The sequence below is a fragment of the Herpailurus yagouaroundi genome, unplaced genomic scaffold (genome assembly GCF_014898765.1).
Source record: "Herpailurus yagouaroundi ecotype Mexico unplaced genomic scaffold, PumYag 569, whole genome shotgun sequence".
NCBI lineage: Eukaryota > Metazoa > Chordata > Mammalia > Carnivora > Felidae > Herpailurus > Herpailurus yagouaroundi.
In genome coordinates this window covers 1,182,850-1,197,620 of record NW_024412786.1, presented here as the reverse complement: position 1 = coordinate 1,197,620, position 14,771 = coordinate 1,182,850, and the positions used below count along the sequence as shown (strand labels likewise).

At 64.8% G+C, this 14,771-nt stretch overlaps 1 protein-coding gene across 1 annotated transcript in view; it reads left to right on the top strand.

Annotated features, from left to right (window-relative positions):
* MACROD1 (mono-ADP ribosylhydrolase 1) overlaps nucleotides 1-14,771 on the top strand; it is a 152,200-nt gene that overhangs the window by 134,834 nt on the left and 2,595 nt on the right. The window contains 1 exon segment of the mRNA XM_040465574.1: nucleotides 2,509-2,538. Coding sequence (XP_040321508.1) covers nucleotides 2,509-2,538 — 30 coding nt within the window.

Here is a 14,771-nt window from a genome sequence, read left to right as displayed (position 1 = left end):
GGGCAGGGTCCCCCAGAGGACATGCCCTGGGCCTGAGAAGGTGTGGAGCAGGCAGAGGGTGGAATGGGGTCTGGGGGAGTGCCCTGCTTGAGGGGTGGCGTGAGGGCAGGGAAGGGCAGAAATCCTTTCTGCCCCTGGCCCGCCTCCCTCCTCAGCCCCTGGATGCATCGGGCCAGTTGGCCCCAGCCCCCTGACCTAGGCAGACCTACACACGGTGGGGCTCAGGGGATGCCCGGCAGGCGGGGGTCGGCCCCTCCCGGAAGGTCGGCAGAACGGCAGGTCGGCGCCCCTTCCCCTCCCGCCCCTTCGAGGCTTACTGCCAACCCATTGGGCACCGAGCCCTCTGCGAGCGGGAGCCAGCTCGTTTGTGGCCGGTGTTAATTAAGAGAGAGAGGTGACGGGGGGAGGTGGGGGAGGCCCGTGGAGGGCAGCTTCCGACAGCTGCCGGGACTGCTCTGGACCGACCCGAGATGCCCAGGCCTCGCCTGTTGGCTCCAGGGCAGGGCCGTCCGCACACCCAGGCCCTCCTCTCTGCCTGCCCCTTGGGGTGGGGGAGGTGGGTCCCGACGGCGTCCATCCGAGGGGCCTCTGTGCCGGAAGAGGCGAGCCCCAGCCCTAGCCAAGGGGAGATCCTCGGGGGGCCAGGCCTGGACCAGGCTGCCCTGAGGCCAGCCTGCTTGGTGGCTTCACTACAGAGTCAGACCCAGTTCTGATCCTGCCGCTGCCACTGGGCAACCCAACCCCCGCCCCCCCAGCCTCGGGTTCCTCCTCCTTCAAGCCGGAGCTACCCTCACCTCCCATTTGTTATGATAGTAAGTGGGACCGTTTGTGCAGAGCCACGAGTCTGTGCCTGGCAGGCAGGCAGGCAGGCAGGCAGGCAGGCAGCCCTCCACGGCTCATTGGAAGATGCTTTCCTGGGGCAGCAGCCCCGTCCAGAGCCTTGGGGAGCCCAGCCCTTCGGTGGCCGGCCCACGGCTGCCTGGGGGTCCCGCCTGGCCCCTCCCAGGCTCCAGCTCCGGCTCCCAGCTGCCTCCCTGCCTGCTCCGCCCGCCTTCCTCCCACGCGTTCCCCGCAGCCCCCCAGCCCTGCTCTGGGAGCGCCCAGCCTCTCCTCGCCTCTCCATCTTAATTAGCTGCTTGTATTAATCTCGCAAGTAACGTGGCAACTCGCAGCCCTGGGTTTTCGGGCTGTGGAATTAATTATTCCCCAAGCGAAGAGCTGTCAGCTCTGGGAGACCAGCCACTCAGAGCCGCCCGACACCACTTAGCAGGGTCCACAGCTTCCGCACGGCACCCCGGGCCTGCGGCCTGGCCGGCCCGGAAGTGGCCCCCACTCCGGGCTCTGCTCCGTGTCCCCCTCCTACAGAGGGGCTGCCCCGGGCCCCCGGAAGGCAGGTGGGGTGGAGGAGCTGGGAGCCGGGACCCCCGGGGCCACAGGGGCCGAGGCACAGCTGGTCTCCCCACCTGGGCGGCACCTGCCCTGTCTCGCCCATCACTTACCCTGATTAGCACCAGCAGTTAACATGGACGCAGCTGCGTGGCCAGGAGCCGGAGCCCCGGCTGGTGAGGGCCACTGACCCGCATGGCCCCGACGACGTGCCGGCCGAGAGGCTTCCAGCTTTGCTTCGTCCTGGCATCAGCCCCGTGGGGAGGCTGGAGGGGGTCAGCGGGCCGGGCAGAGCGAGATGGGCGGGTCAGCGCCAGCAGCCGCCAGTCTGCGTCCGGTCCGGGGCGGGGGTTGGAGCCGAGGCTCCCTCTGTCCCCCTCGACCTTCACACCGGCCCTGTGAGATGGGTCTGTTCTTCCCCGGGGGAAACTGAGGCACAGGGTGAGGTGGCCCGAGTCACCCATCTGCTGAACCGGCTTTGGCTCCGGGCCTGGTGCTCTGTGCCCTCACTGTGCCGCCCCAGGATGGGGCCCTTACCTGGCACACGGTCACTGCCGTCTGTTAGGGGCGCCCAGCCCTGGTTCACAGCCCCCCCGCCCCCACCACACTCGTTCCTTGGGCGGTACTTAGCACAGCTGCGACAACACAGTGTGTCTTCTAGTGGCCTCGGGTTGTGCCCCCACCCCCCGCCCCGGCTGCCTGTGAGCTCCAAGGGCAGGGACCAGGCCTGGCACAGGCGGGCCTCGGGAGATGCTGGGTCAAAACAGTGAATCCTTTTATTCAAAAGGATGCGTGTGGCCACAGGTCTTGTGTCCCTCCAGACCCCGCATGTGGCTGTTTCTAGGGTGAGCGGCTGGGCCCTGGTGGCTCGGGGGAACCCCCCACCCCACCACCCTGCAAACCCCAGGCCCTTTAGGAGCCCCAGCAGGAGAGGAAGTCCCGGCCCTCACCACCTCCCCCTGTGTGCTGTGTGCCCCCCCTCAGAGAAGACCCTGTGCCCAGAGTCTGAAGACCCCGGGGGCCTGGACCAGCCACAAGCCTCCCCCCCCCCCCCCCCCCAAACTGCTGGCCCACCTGCCACTCCCCGACTGACTGGCTTTTTTCTCTCTCTCTCTCTTGCAGCCAACAGCTCCCTGCTAGGAGGTGGCGGTGGTAAGTGCTTCCTGGCCTGGAAGGGGCGGGGGAGGGACACTTGAGGGTTGAGAGGGACTGGGATCTGGAATCCGGAGGTGGGGGGGGGGGGGCTGCAGGTGTGATGGGAAAAGCCCAGCCCTTAGGCTTCAGCCTCTGCACCTGTGAGGGCAAAATGATCCTTTCTGCTCCGCGCTATAACCTCGGAGGGCGGCCCCGCACCCAGGACAAGGCCTCACAGGGTCAGGGAGGGCTCTGCCAACCACGAAGCCCCCCCCCCACCCCCGCCAGGAAGACTCGTGCGTTCGCCGTGGTTCACCACCGGGAAGCAGGGGTTCCAGCTGAACCGGGTGGGCCAGAGGTTGGAGGTCACGGTGGGCCCAGCCTCCAGGGCTACAGGCTATATAGGTCAGCAGGTGCCACGGTGGGGGCAGTCCCTGTGCCCCCCCCCCGAGGCCTGCCTCCCCTGGCCAGCGCTGCCCAGGCGGGCCACTCCAGCCCCTCGCCTCCAGCCCCTCGCCCCCAGCCCCTCGGTCCCCCGCTGGCTGGACTGCCCGCTGTCTACACGGGCAGCAGCATGATTGGTGAGCTGGGGGGCAGGGGTTAATGCGCCGTCGGATAAATCCCGGGGGCCGTGTTTACGGCAGCAGTGGCGGGGCCCGGGCCAGGTTTTAAAAGGGGGGAAAATAAAAGGGGCGGCGAAGGTCAGGAATAAATAAGAACAAAGCTAAGAGCTGTCGGTGACCGGCCAGGATGCAGGACGGGTGTGTGTATGGGGGGGCGGAGGGGGGTCTGTTTGTGGCCAGACAGATTTTCCCTCCCTCCCTCCCTCCCCCACTTCTCCTCCACTGTCCCTGTGGAGGTCACAGCTGTCCTGGAGGCCTCACAGAATGAGGGGCTTCGCTGGGGGCCTACCCAGGACCTTGTTCGGAAGCCCGTCCCTTTTGGAAAACTCGGGGGGCCGTAGCTGATTTGACACCTGCCGTTCAGACACCCCTCCTCTTCGTCTGTTTATTCATCGGCCAGTGATTGAGCACCTACTGTAGGCTGGGCCCCGAGCCGGGTGCTGGACCAGAGGGGCCTGGTCCGTGCCCTCCCTGAGCTCACCATACAGATGAAGACACCCACCGTTACACAGGGTGGTCCGTGCGATGGGGGAGCAGGGCTCCTGGAAGGAGGTGGGGCCTACACTGGGACCCGAGGAATGGGTGGGAGCATCGGGAAGGGTGTCCTGGGCAGAGGGAACAGCACAGGCGGAGGCCCGGAGTGAGGGAGAACATGGGACATTGGGGGGAGATCAAGATCGGAGCCGTCGCAGCCCAGCCAGGCGGAGGGGAGGCAGGAGGTGACACCGGAGCCTCACCGACCCCATGGGGAGCTGGATTTTTAGCCCTGCAGTTGTGGGAGGCTAAGGACCACCAAGAGGTGTGGGCCTCTTAAACCCCAAGTCAGGTCCATCACCCCTCTCCCGCCCAAAACTCTGCCAGGGTTCTCACCTGGCTCAGAGTCAAGGTCCACCAGGGGCCCCAGCCACCTGCCAGGCTCACTGCCACTGCCCAGCCCTCCCTCACTCGGCACCAGCCTCCCTGCTCGCTCCTGCCTCGGGCCTGTGTGCAGGCTGTTCCCTCCGCCTGGAACCCTCTTCCCCAGCCTGTGGCTGCCCCCTTCGCCTCTCGCAAGGTTTCCGTGCCCCCCACCTTGTCAGGGAGGCCCACCCTAGGTGAAACTGCAGCTGTCTGTCCCCGCCCCAGCCTGTATCCCCCCTCTCCCTTCACCTCACCCTGTTCTTCTGTTTGTCACTTGTATATTAGGGTCATTGTCTACCGTCTGTCTCCCCGCTGAGAACAAAGCTCGGGGGGCACCACTGTGTCTCCAGCAACTAGAACCGGGTCTGGCACATATAGTAGGTGCTCAATTAAATGGTCGGTGAATGAATGAATGAACTATAAAAAGGCAGGGACAGCCTCATGTGTTAAGCGGAGGGCTTGCTGAGGAAGGCAGCCGGGGCCTGCCTTCGAGGCTTTAGGCAGGGCAGGGAGTGGCTGGTAGGTGGCCTGCTGACCTCAGTCTGGGGGTCAAAGGGCACCTGTTCTGGCCAGATGGAGTGGGGAGGCATATTGGGGGTCCTCCAGCTCCCCTTCTTGCAGCATTGTGGGGGAGAGGAGGCTGGAGCAGGCCCCAAGCGCTGCCTGACTGACGCAGAGATGGATGGGGTGGGCCGGGACCCGGGAGGAAGTGAGCCCCGAGTCCAGCCTTTTAACGCCAGCTGAGATTTATGGAGCCGCCGTGAGTGTTCGCTGGGGCTGTCACTCTGCTAATGTGATTGGAACAAGGTGGAGGTGGCAGGGAGGGGATCGTGGGAGGGGCGAGGTTGGGGCTGGGATGGGGTCGCGATGTCTCCCGCCCTCCTGCCTGCCACCTGTGAGCTCTACTGCCCGCCAGCCCACCCAGCCTCAACCCCCCGGAACTGCCTGGGTGGGAGCCACAAGCACGAGTCGTCTGGGACTCGGCAGCCCAGGTCCCCCCCTGGCTCTGCCCAGACCCACCTCTGTCTTCCCATGGCGTCAGCGGAAGTTTCTCCCTCTTCTCCTGAGTCCAGCCCCGCGGGGATTCAGTCCTCTACCCACTCCCTACGTTCCTATGACCACCCATTTACCTGCCCGCATCCATCTACCCCCCCACCTCTCCATCTATTCCCTCTGCCCATCCATCTACCCTCCATTCAGCCATCTACCCCTCTACCCACCCATTTACTCCTATCCATCCATCCGTCCATCCGTCCATCCATCCATCCATCCATCCGTCCATCCACCCTCCCATCCATGCCCTCCTCTACCCATCCATCTACCCTCCATTCATCCATCCACCTATCCCCTCTACCCAGCCATCTAACCCCATCCCCCGCACCCATCTACCCCCATCTACTCCCTCCACTCCCCCATCTACCCCCCCATCTACTCCCTCCACCCATCCACCTTCCTTCCCCGTTCATCCATTTACCTCCCACCCATCTACCCCCTCCACTCATCCATCCTCCCACCATCCAGCTATCCATCTACCCCCCCATCCACCTGCCCCCCATCCACCCATCTGTCTACCCCCTTCACCCATCCATCTACCCCTCACCTACCGATCCACCTGCCCCCCATCCATCCATGCATGCATCAGTCACGGTAGGCCTGCCTTGGCCACTGTGTTTAAATTGTGCCGAGGCCCCAGCCCACTGTGCTGACCCTCTCACCCTGCTCTGTGGCTTTTTCCTTAGCACTGATCCCTTTTAACGTCCGTGTATTTTATGTTTGTTCTTATTGCTTGTCTCCCCACTAGAGTGCACTCTCCTCAGGGACGGTGTTCTAGGGGTTTCTAAGCCAGTTTAGGGGGCGGGTAGTTGCACCCTCTGTATGCCAGGCCCTGCCCGGAGCTGCCACACGGGTCCAACAGCCCTGCACTGGGGTGGGGGGAGGCACCTGATAAGTTGGGGGGAGGGCGGTCTGGGGCAGCTCTGGCTCAGAAGGAGGCCCTCCAAAGGGGGCCCGGGCTTGGCCGGCAGGGCTTTGGTATAGTGAGCCCAGTTTTCGCATGTGGGGTGCTTATGGGTGGGAGGGGACCGCAGCCCCCTCAGGAGCAGGGAAGGGAGTCTGTGAACACCTCCACCCTCAGCAAGAACCCCAGGGGCTGCTGGGGCCAAAAGGACTTACCCAAAGAGTCCAGGACTCTTGGGCCTGGTTCATTGTGGGGCTGGGTCCCCACCAGGCCCCGAGGTCAAGGTGGCTCGCTCTGGCAACACAGTGAGTCTTGGGGAAGCCCCCTAACTCCCCCCCCCCTCCACACACACACACCCATTCCTTCCCAGGGCTCTGAGTGTGGGTGGCGGTGGGGACTCGGGACTCGGGCCTCGGCCCCGCCCTCAGAGAGACCCAGTTTGGTAGAAGGCTTCCCGGCAGAGGGGGCCTCTGACTCAAGCCCTGAAGGATGAGTAGGAGTTGGACAGGCAGAGAGGGATAGAGAGGCCCAGCAGGTGGAGGGCCCCGGGTCTGAAGTGGGGAAAGACTGGACGGGCTGGGACAGCCTCCCGGCCTCCCAGCCAGACCCGGAGACCCGCCAGGCCCACTCCCGCTGGCCCGCCTCCCTCCTGGAGAGACTTTTACTGGCTCGATAAAAATTTTTTTCAAACCTGAACACTCTCCTATTGTATGGTAAGAAGGGAGGCGGGCCCTAAATCAGGATGGGAATCGACAGGGCCCTGACGCGCGTCTCTCCTGTTTATTAGGACTGAAATGTTTACTCGGCGATAAGGAGCCGGCTTTCTCGCGGAGATTTGTGCGTTCTTTTTCAATTACCCCTCGTCTTTCTCTGCCACTTTTGCACTAAAGGGATAATAAATGTATCGGAGCGTTTCAATTATTCATCTAAATCATGACTGCGCCTGCCATGGCCAAGCTTTAGTGACAGATTAATTCAGGGCCTCCTCTGCTCACGCGGCCGCCATCTCTGCTCCGGCCTGGCCAGCTCCCCAAAGGGCCGGCCTGCGGGGCGGGGCGGGCTGGGGTCAGGCAGGGCTCCCGCCCTGTCCCCTCCACACGCCCTGTCCCCTCCACACGCTCACTCTGCCAAGGACACTCCCTCCCTCCTGGAGGTCAGCGGCCCAGCCACACACTCCGGACCGCAGGAGCCAGCTCCTACCCCTGGGGGTGCGGCCGTCCTGCCCTCCTGCCCGCTGGGCCCTGCGCAGCCCCTGCTCCCCACGGCTCAGCGTGTGTGTCTCCCACACCCCCGGGGCCCAGACGTCCCCTGCCCGAGGAAGCCAGGGTGGCGCAGCTTCTGCCACAGCCCTCTCCGGGCACAGGGCCTTTGCACCTGCTGCTCCTGTACCTACGGGCTCCTCCGCCCCCTCACCACCACCTTCCCCGCCTAGTTACCCCGATGTCAGGGCAGGCCCCCCGGCCACCGCCCTCTACAGCTCCACGTACTGAGGGCTTGCCGCCTTCTGGCGCTGTCCCGGCTGCTGGGACCCGGCAGACGCTGCCCCCCTCGTGGGCCGGCGTTCTGTCACCCCTGGCCATCAGACTCCCATTCGTGTGGTTGTTTAAGCACCAGCTGCCTCCCGATCAGACCACCCTCCTGAGGGACACGCGCAGGGTGTCTGTCTGTCCAGCTCCTGGCCAAAGCGAGGTGCTCGCTTGTGGACCGGCTGTGCCCCGGGGCCCCTTCTCCCCGTGCGCGCGCGTCCGCACCCGTGCCCTGGCCCACCGCCGTGGCCCCTGGGCTTGAGCTGAACCCAGCACCCGGGGCCCGCCTTCTCCTCTCCACACACATCCGTGGCCCTGGTGAGGGGTGTGGGACCCTCTCTCCCCTCTCCTTCTCTCTCCCTCTCTCCTTCTGTCTCTCACTTTCCCTCCTTCTATCTGTGTCTCTCTCCGCCTGTATCTCTGCCTCTGCCTCTCTCTAGTTCTGCCTCTGTTTCTGTCTCTGTCTCTCCTTCTCTGTCTCTATCTCTGCCTCCATCTCTCTCTGCCTCCGCCTCTCTCTATCTCCGCCTCTTTCTCTATCTCTCCCTCTCTGTCTTTGTCTCTGTCTCTGCATCTGAGTCTCTGCCTCTGCCTCTGTGTCTCTGCCTTTGTCTCTGACTCTGTCCCTCTCTGTCTCTGCCTCTCTGTGTTTGTCTCTATCGCTCCCTCTCTGCCTCTATCTCTGTTCCTCTTTATCTCTGTGTCTCTGTCTCTGCCTCTGTCTCTCCCTCTCTGCGTGTCTGTCTTCTGTCTCTTTGTCTCTGAATCTCTGTCTCTGTCTCTCTCTGTCTTCTGTCTCTCTGTCCCTGCCTCTCCCTCTCTGTGACTCTGTCTCTGTCTCTCCCTATGTCTCTGCCTCTGTCTCTGTCTCTGGCTTCTGTCTCTTTGCCTCTGAATCTCTGTCTCTGTCCTCAGTTGCTCGTTTGCTCTGCCTGCTCTGTCTCTCCCAGCCGCACAGCGTCTCTTGCCCACTCCCCATCCATGTCTCTCTTCCATGCACCTGCTCTCCATTTCTGGTCCTCTCTCGCTCCCTCCTTCTCCTCCTCGTTCTCTCCCTGCTCTCGCGGGCTCCCCTTTGCTCAGAGCCCAGCTGGCCTGGGGGATTAGCAAGGCCCCGGAGCGGAGCATCGGGGCCTCGACTTCTGCCCGGTAGCTGCCCAGGGCCACGGCCGAGGCACGGCGGGCACAGGGGGCAGACGGCGTGGCCTCCGTGGCCCTCCCTGGACCGGGTCGGCCTCAGAGGAAGCAGGGGCCCCAAGGGCCAAGCACCCTGTGCCCAGACTTATCTGGGGTCCCACCGTGTACCAGGCTGGAGTGGCGGGGCGCAGGCTGTGGTGCGGGGGGAGGCCCTGACCTGAGCTGAGCAGACAGGGCGGGAGCGTTGGATGGGGAACAGCCAAGGGCCCTCCCGCGCCCCACGCGCAGCCAGAGCCCATCCCAGCCCCCCCCCCGCCCCCGTCCCTGCTCCGATTTCCCGCTGGGATGGAATCAGTTCTAGCTTCTTCTTCCTGCACATGCAGCCCTCTCTTCCCCCCCAAACCTCCCCAGCCCCGACCCCAGCCCTGGATTCTGCCGGCGCCCTCCTCCCCCAGCTTCCCAAAGCCAGGCTTTCTATCGCTGGGGCTCTGCTCAGAGGCCACGTCCTCAGAGGCGCCTTCCCAAGGCGGAACAGGGCCCGCCTGTGCCCATCTCCTTCCCCTCTTATCCAGCTTCATTTCCTCCCATTTCCGGGCTCATGGTGACGCAGAGCCCCCCCCCCCCCACGGGGGGGGGAGTCCCCTCCCTGCACAGAGCCTTCCCCCCCACCCCACCGCAGGGCCCTTCCCCCAGTTGGTGGGTGGGAGAGACCAGAGGCCAGTCGTCTAAGGTGGAGGCTGGAGGGAACCCCAGCCGTGCTTGGGGTGGGGCATTTTATTTCATGGACTCATGGGAGCCATGGAGGTTTTATGAGCAAGGGAGTGACGAGTCCTCCCCAAGAAAGGGCCCCAGGCCTCCCGGCCATCACCAGATGGTGACGGTGATGGGCTGATGGTGGCGGTGGTGTGGACGTCAGCCAGCTACACTGAGCTCCCACGGCCGCCGATGCCGGGCCTCGCGTAGAGCCTCTCTCTGAGGGATCCCGAGACCCTCACCACAGCGCTATGGGGCGTGCCATTAATATTTCCAGATGAGGAAACTGAGTCACCGAGTCCCCGGAGCGAACCGTGCTCCCCGCCCCGGCGCAGGCCCTCCCTGGTAGGAGGGACAAGGGGACTCAGGCCCCCCGCAGGGATGCTAGCGGAGGCCCAGCAGGCCTGTGGGGCCCGCACCCCACCCCCAGCGGGCAAGATGTCGCCCAGCCCCTGCCAGCAGCTGCCATGGGGATTTTCAATAACAGGAGTCATTTTTGCATGATGAATGAGGCGCTGCCGCTGTGTACATAATGAGGGCCTAATGTTTTCAAATCCCCATTTAAGGAGTTGATCTCACCCCGTAATGAATTTCACGTCACAGACCGGAGCTGCTGTCCATCCCTCTTCTCCCTGGGGTGCCCACCCGCCTTGGCACCGCGAGGGTGGGGTCTGCCTCCTCCCCCCACGGGCCCAGCCCAAACCGGTCACAGAGCTCGTGGCTGCCCTGGGTTTGTCGATTGAATGAGCGACCGGGAGGCTGTGGGCGGAAGCCGAAGGTGGTTCCGGCGGCAAGGGGGCACCACGTGGGGTTGTGGCTTCTCAGGCTCTGCGGGGCGGCTCCGCGGGGCGGCTCCGCAGGGCCTGGGACGAGGCCGGAGACCAGAGGTGATGAGTGTAGCATGGACGGAGGGAGCGGGGGCTCAAGGCCCCGGGGTGGGTCCTTCTTCCAGGCTTTACGGCCGAGCTCGTCCTCCACGGGGTTTGGGGCTTGCAGGCGAACCGGCAGCTTGGACATCTGCCCCTGCCCCAGCTGGTGCCCTCTCAGGGACTCAGTTTCCTCATGCGCCCCCACCAGCCCTGGCATTCGGTATCTCTGTGCAGGCGGCTGGGACCTGGGAGGCAGCTGCATGTAGCACCGGGGTCGCTGGACTGGTGGCTTCTCCTCAGGCCCTGGGACCTGCCGGGTCAGATGTCCGGGTGGGGAGTGGTCCCCAGGGCCCAGGCCAGGTGCCTTCCTGCCCTCCCCTGGCCCCCTCCGGCCTCAGCCCACACCCCTGCAGTCCCAGCCCGCCCTGCCCGGGGCTTTCTGGGTGCCACCTCCACCCTGCAGCGTGTCAGTCCCTCAGGCCCCTCAGGCCCTGACAGGCAGAGTAGCCTTCCGCCTACAGAGGCGGGGGGCGGGCCTCGGTCTCCCCATCCGAAACAGGTGACACAGGTGACAGAGTGATAAAGTGCAGGGCACCTTGGTGCAGTCCCTCACTGAACGAAGGCTCATGCCAAGTGGGGAGGGAGGTGCTGTTACGGACCTTGTAGAGATGAGGAAACTGAGGCACGGCACGGACAGGTGAAGTGATTTGCCCAAAGCCACCAGCAGGCTTGTAGGCAGGATTTCTGGGACAAGAAATCCCAGGAGGGGGCACCCAGGAGGCCAGGGCCACGGGGCAGCGGAGGGGCAGGGGGGTGGGGGAGGGGAGCCGGCCCTGGGCCTGTCAGGGTCTCTTGCCCTCTGGCAGGGACACAGCCGCCCCCCTGTCCCCCAGGCCCCGGGCATCCTCATGTTCCTGTAAATAATTAATTAGCCCCTGCTTGCTTGTTTGTTTAGCATGAGGAATGCTCCCCCACTGAGACGCATTTATTGCTGAATAAATTTAAATATCTAATCTTCCCTTCATGAATATTACAGCACCCCAAATAGCCGCCAACAGATCCTAAGCGCCTTGGCAAATGGCCCCCACAGGAGCCTGCCTGCCGCCCACCTCTGCTGGCTCCAGCCCCTGCCCTCCACCCTCGCCCTCCTGACCCCCGACCTCCGGGGAAGGGGCTGGGTGCGAGCTGAGGCCCCCGGCCCCCACCCCGTGCCCGTGTGGAGGCCACGCTGGGGGCAGGAGGGCAGGGCCAGCCGGGCTTACCTGGGGGAACAGCCTGGGACGGGGTGGAAGGACAGGGCTGCGGCAGACGGAGGACAGACAGGGCCCCCAGGTGACGGCAGCATCTGAGGAGCCCAGGCAGGAGACGGAAGAGGTCAGAGAGGCAGGTGGACGGCGGGGAGGGTCTCCAGGGCAGCCTTGCCAGACAGAGGTAGCCGGTGGTCAGCTGCATGGGGATGGCTGAACAGTCACGCGAGATGAGGGACCCCAGGTCACTCAGCAACCAGGGTCCCTGAAGTCCCCCTCTTGGGGGGGGGGGGGACAGGAGCCCTGCTGCAGTGAAGAGGGGAGTCCGGACCTCGAGTTTGGAGTTTGGATGAGGAGGGAAGGGGAGGGGGCCAGCCAGGGTGAGAGGGAAGGCTTGGAAGGGAAGAGAGAGAGAGAGACAAGGCTTTTATGGTCCTAGAGGAAGCAGAGCAGTCCAGCTGTGTGACCCTGGGCAAGTCTCATCCTCTCTGTGCCTCAATTTCTCCTTCTATAAGGGAGGAAAAATAGTGGGACCTCCTAGGGTGGCTGTAAGGCCCACCAAGGAGGGGTGTGTGTGGCCTGCTCAGGCTCAGGTCCCAGCAGGTGTTCCAGAAGAGGCTGCAACTCCGGCGCCGGGGCCGGGGGGGGGCAGGGACTGAGGGAGAAGGCAGAGCAGCCCTTAGGACAGTCTTGTGGGGAAGGCTTGGTTCCGGACCTGGCAGAGAGACCTGGAAGGAAGCACCTGCCCGCCCCACCATGGGTCAGTCCTCCCAGAAGGGACCCCAGGTCCTCTGCTGACTTGGAACAGGGGTTGAGTTGGAGGCTTGAGATTTGTTTGCATGTGGCCAAAGGTCCCAGAGAGGGGATCGAGGGTCCACTGGTATGAATTGGGGTCACCACCCTCCCGCCAGGCAGCCCCAGGCTCAGGTGGAGGGCGGGAGGAGGGACACCTCCCTCCGATGAGACCCCAGGAGGCCGCCTCCTGCAGCCTCCAGGGTTCAGCTTAGCCCAACTAAGAGCCAGGACAGGGCCGAGGAAGCAGAGCCTGGGGGCGGGGAAGGGGGGTGGCTGCGGTTCACATGGGGGGGCAGGGAAGGCGTGACCCCTTGGGCCTGTGGGTGAGGACCGCAGGCTGAGGGTCCCCTCTGGCACAACTGTGGTGTGTAGACGGGGAGGGGGCAGATGGGAGGGGCCCCGTCGGTGCTCTGGCTTGTTGGGGAGAGGATGGGGCAGGGATGAGGCCCAGGGCCTGCCCCTCATCTCTGCCCTGGGGAAACTGATCCCCTAGGCACTTGCATGGCAGTCACCTGGCCCAGCCCGAGGCTTCTGCCAGCCCCGAGTGCCCCCTCCCCCTCATGCCCCCAGGTCAGCCCCATAGGCCTGACTGCAGGCCTGTCCACCTCTGCAGGAAACATTAAGTCCCTGAAACACAGATCTTACTGTGTTTCTGCACTTGGGCACAGCCTCCGCAGCAGGCCAAGGTCGCCTGCAGGGAGGACGGCAGGCAGCCAGGAGCCAAGTGGCACCGTTAGGGCAGGGCGGGAGGCCCCCAGGAGAGCCGGCCCAGACCCATTCCCGTGCTTACCCCGTAGGCCCCGAACACCCTGACACCTGCCTGGACAGCCGCCTCCCCCGTGTCCCCACAGGGAGCACGTTCTCATACTATGCCACCGTCCTAACGACAGCCAACACCCATCCACCTTCACCCATGCCAGGCCCTGGCTTCAGCACCTTACAGAAATTAACTCGCTTAATCCTTCCAAGAGCCCTAGGAGGTGGAGCCCATTTTACAGATGGGGCAGTTGGGGTCCAGAGAAGCTAAGTGATAGGCTCCAGGCCACACATATCTGTGACTGACAGAGCTGGGCCTGGAAGCCCGGGCCGCCCAGCTCCACAGCCCCTGCTCTCGTACACACGCTGCTGGGTGGTCAGCTGGCATCTCACCCAGAACGGACACACTGCACGCGGACGCGGTGTGACCCTCCAGGCTGCACGGCCTCTGAGCGCCGCCTGGACAGGGAACTCAGGGGCCCCGCCTTGGGTCCCCCGCTCCGCCCTCCCCTGGGCCACCGTTGCCCTTACCCCTCCTTGCGGGAGAGGTCCTCCCAGGGCTCCCGACTCCTCTGCCCCATTCCTCCCCCCCCCACCCCCCCCGCGCCGGGTGCTCTGGGAAATCGCCTGGTGCCAGCTCTAAGTGAAGTCACAAAATTAGGTTTAATTGGGCCCCACAGGGCACAAAAGAGAAGAAAGAGGGGGGTGGTCCAGCTGGTGTCCCTGGACCTCTGCCAAGACTTGGGGGTGGGGTGGATGGGATGAGGGAGGAAGGGCCTCGGTGTGCGCATCTGCAAAATGGAGAAATGAGGCCTCTTTCCTGCTGCTGGGCCTTGTGAGCCCCCGCAGCCGGTGCCAAGGAGCTCCTGGCACAGGCCTGGGGTGCCCTGCGAGCTAGGGAGCTGCCAGAGGTGGGTCACGTTCTCCTGGCCAGGATGCAAACCCCTCCCCTGAAGAGGGGTCACCGTCGCTATCGTCCAGATGAGGCAATGGCCGCTCAGGGGAAAAGACTTGCCCGTGTGCCCCGCTGGCCCAAGGGGACGGGAGCCGAGCCCCGCCTTTCCCACCGGGGCCACTGAGGCCACTGAGGCTGTGGCACCGGGGTGAGGTCCGGCCGAAGGGGCGGAGGAGACGCTCCTCCCGCGGTGCCCGAGTTGTTTATCTGGGCCCGCGTCCCCAGGGTCGCTGCCCCAGGTCCCAGAGCCGCGCTCAGATAAACAAGCCCGGGCCCGCCGCAATTAAGCCGGATGCGCTAACGAGGCGGCTCGCTAACGAGCAGGGGCGCGCACCCGGATCCGCCGTCCACCTCCCCGCAAGGAGGGCGAGGAGGGGGTCGGAAGACCCAGGCTCGAGGCCCCCACCGCAGCTGCCACTTGTTAACTAGGTGACCCCGGTTTCATCATCTGTAAAGGGGGTCCCAGAGTTTGCCGCGGCCGGGAGGGGCCTCGCCTGGGGATCCGGTGCGCGGTGCCAGTCGGCGCTCGTGGGCTCCTCGGGCGGAGGCGGCCACCGGTCGCGGGGCTCGCGGCGCCTCCGGGCCAAAGCCGGGCGACCTTCCCTTTGGCCGGGCTAGGGTGGCGGTTCCCGCCGCCGCGGACCCCGCCTTCCCCAGCCACTCCGGCCGGGGGAGGCCCCGGCCCCGCCCGCGCCCCTGCCGCACGGCCGGGAACCTGCAGGGCGGGCCGGGC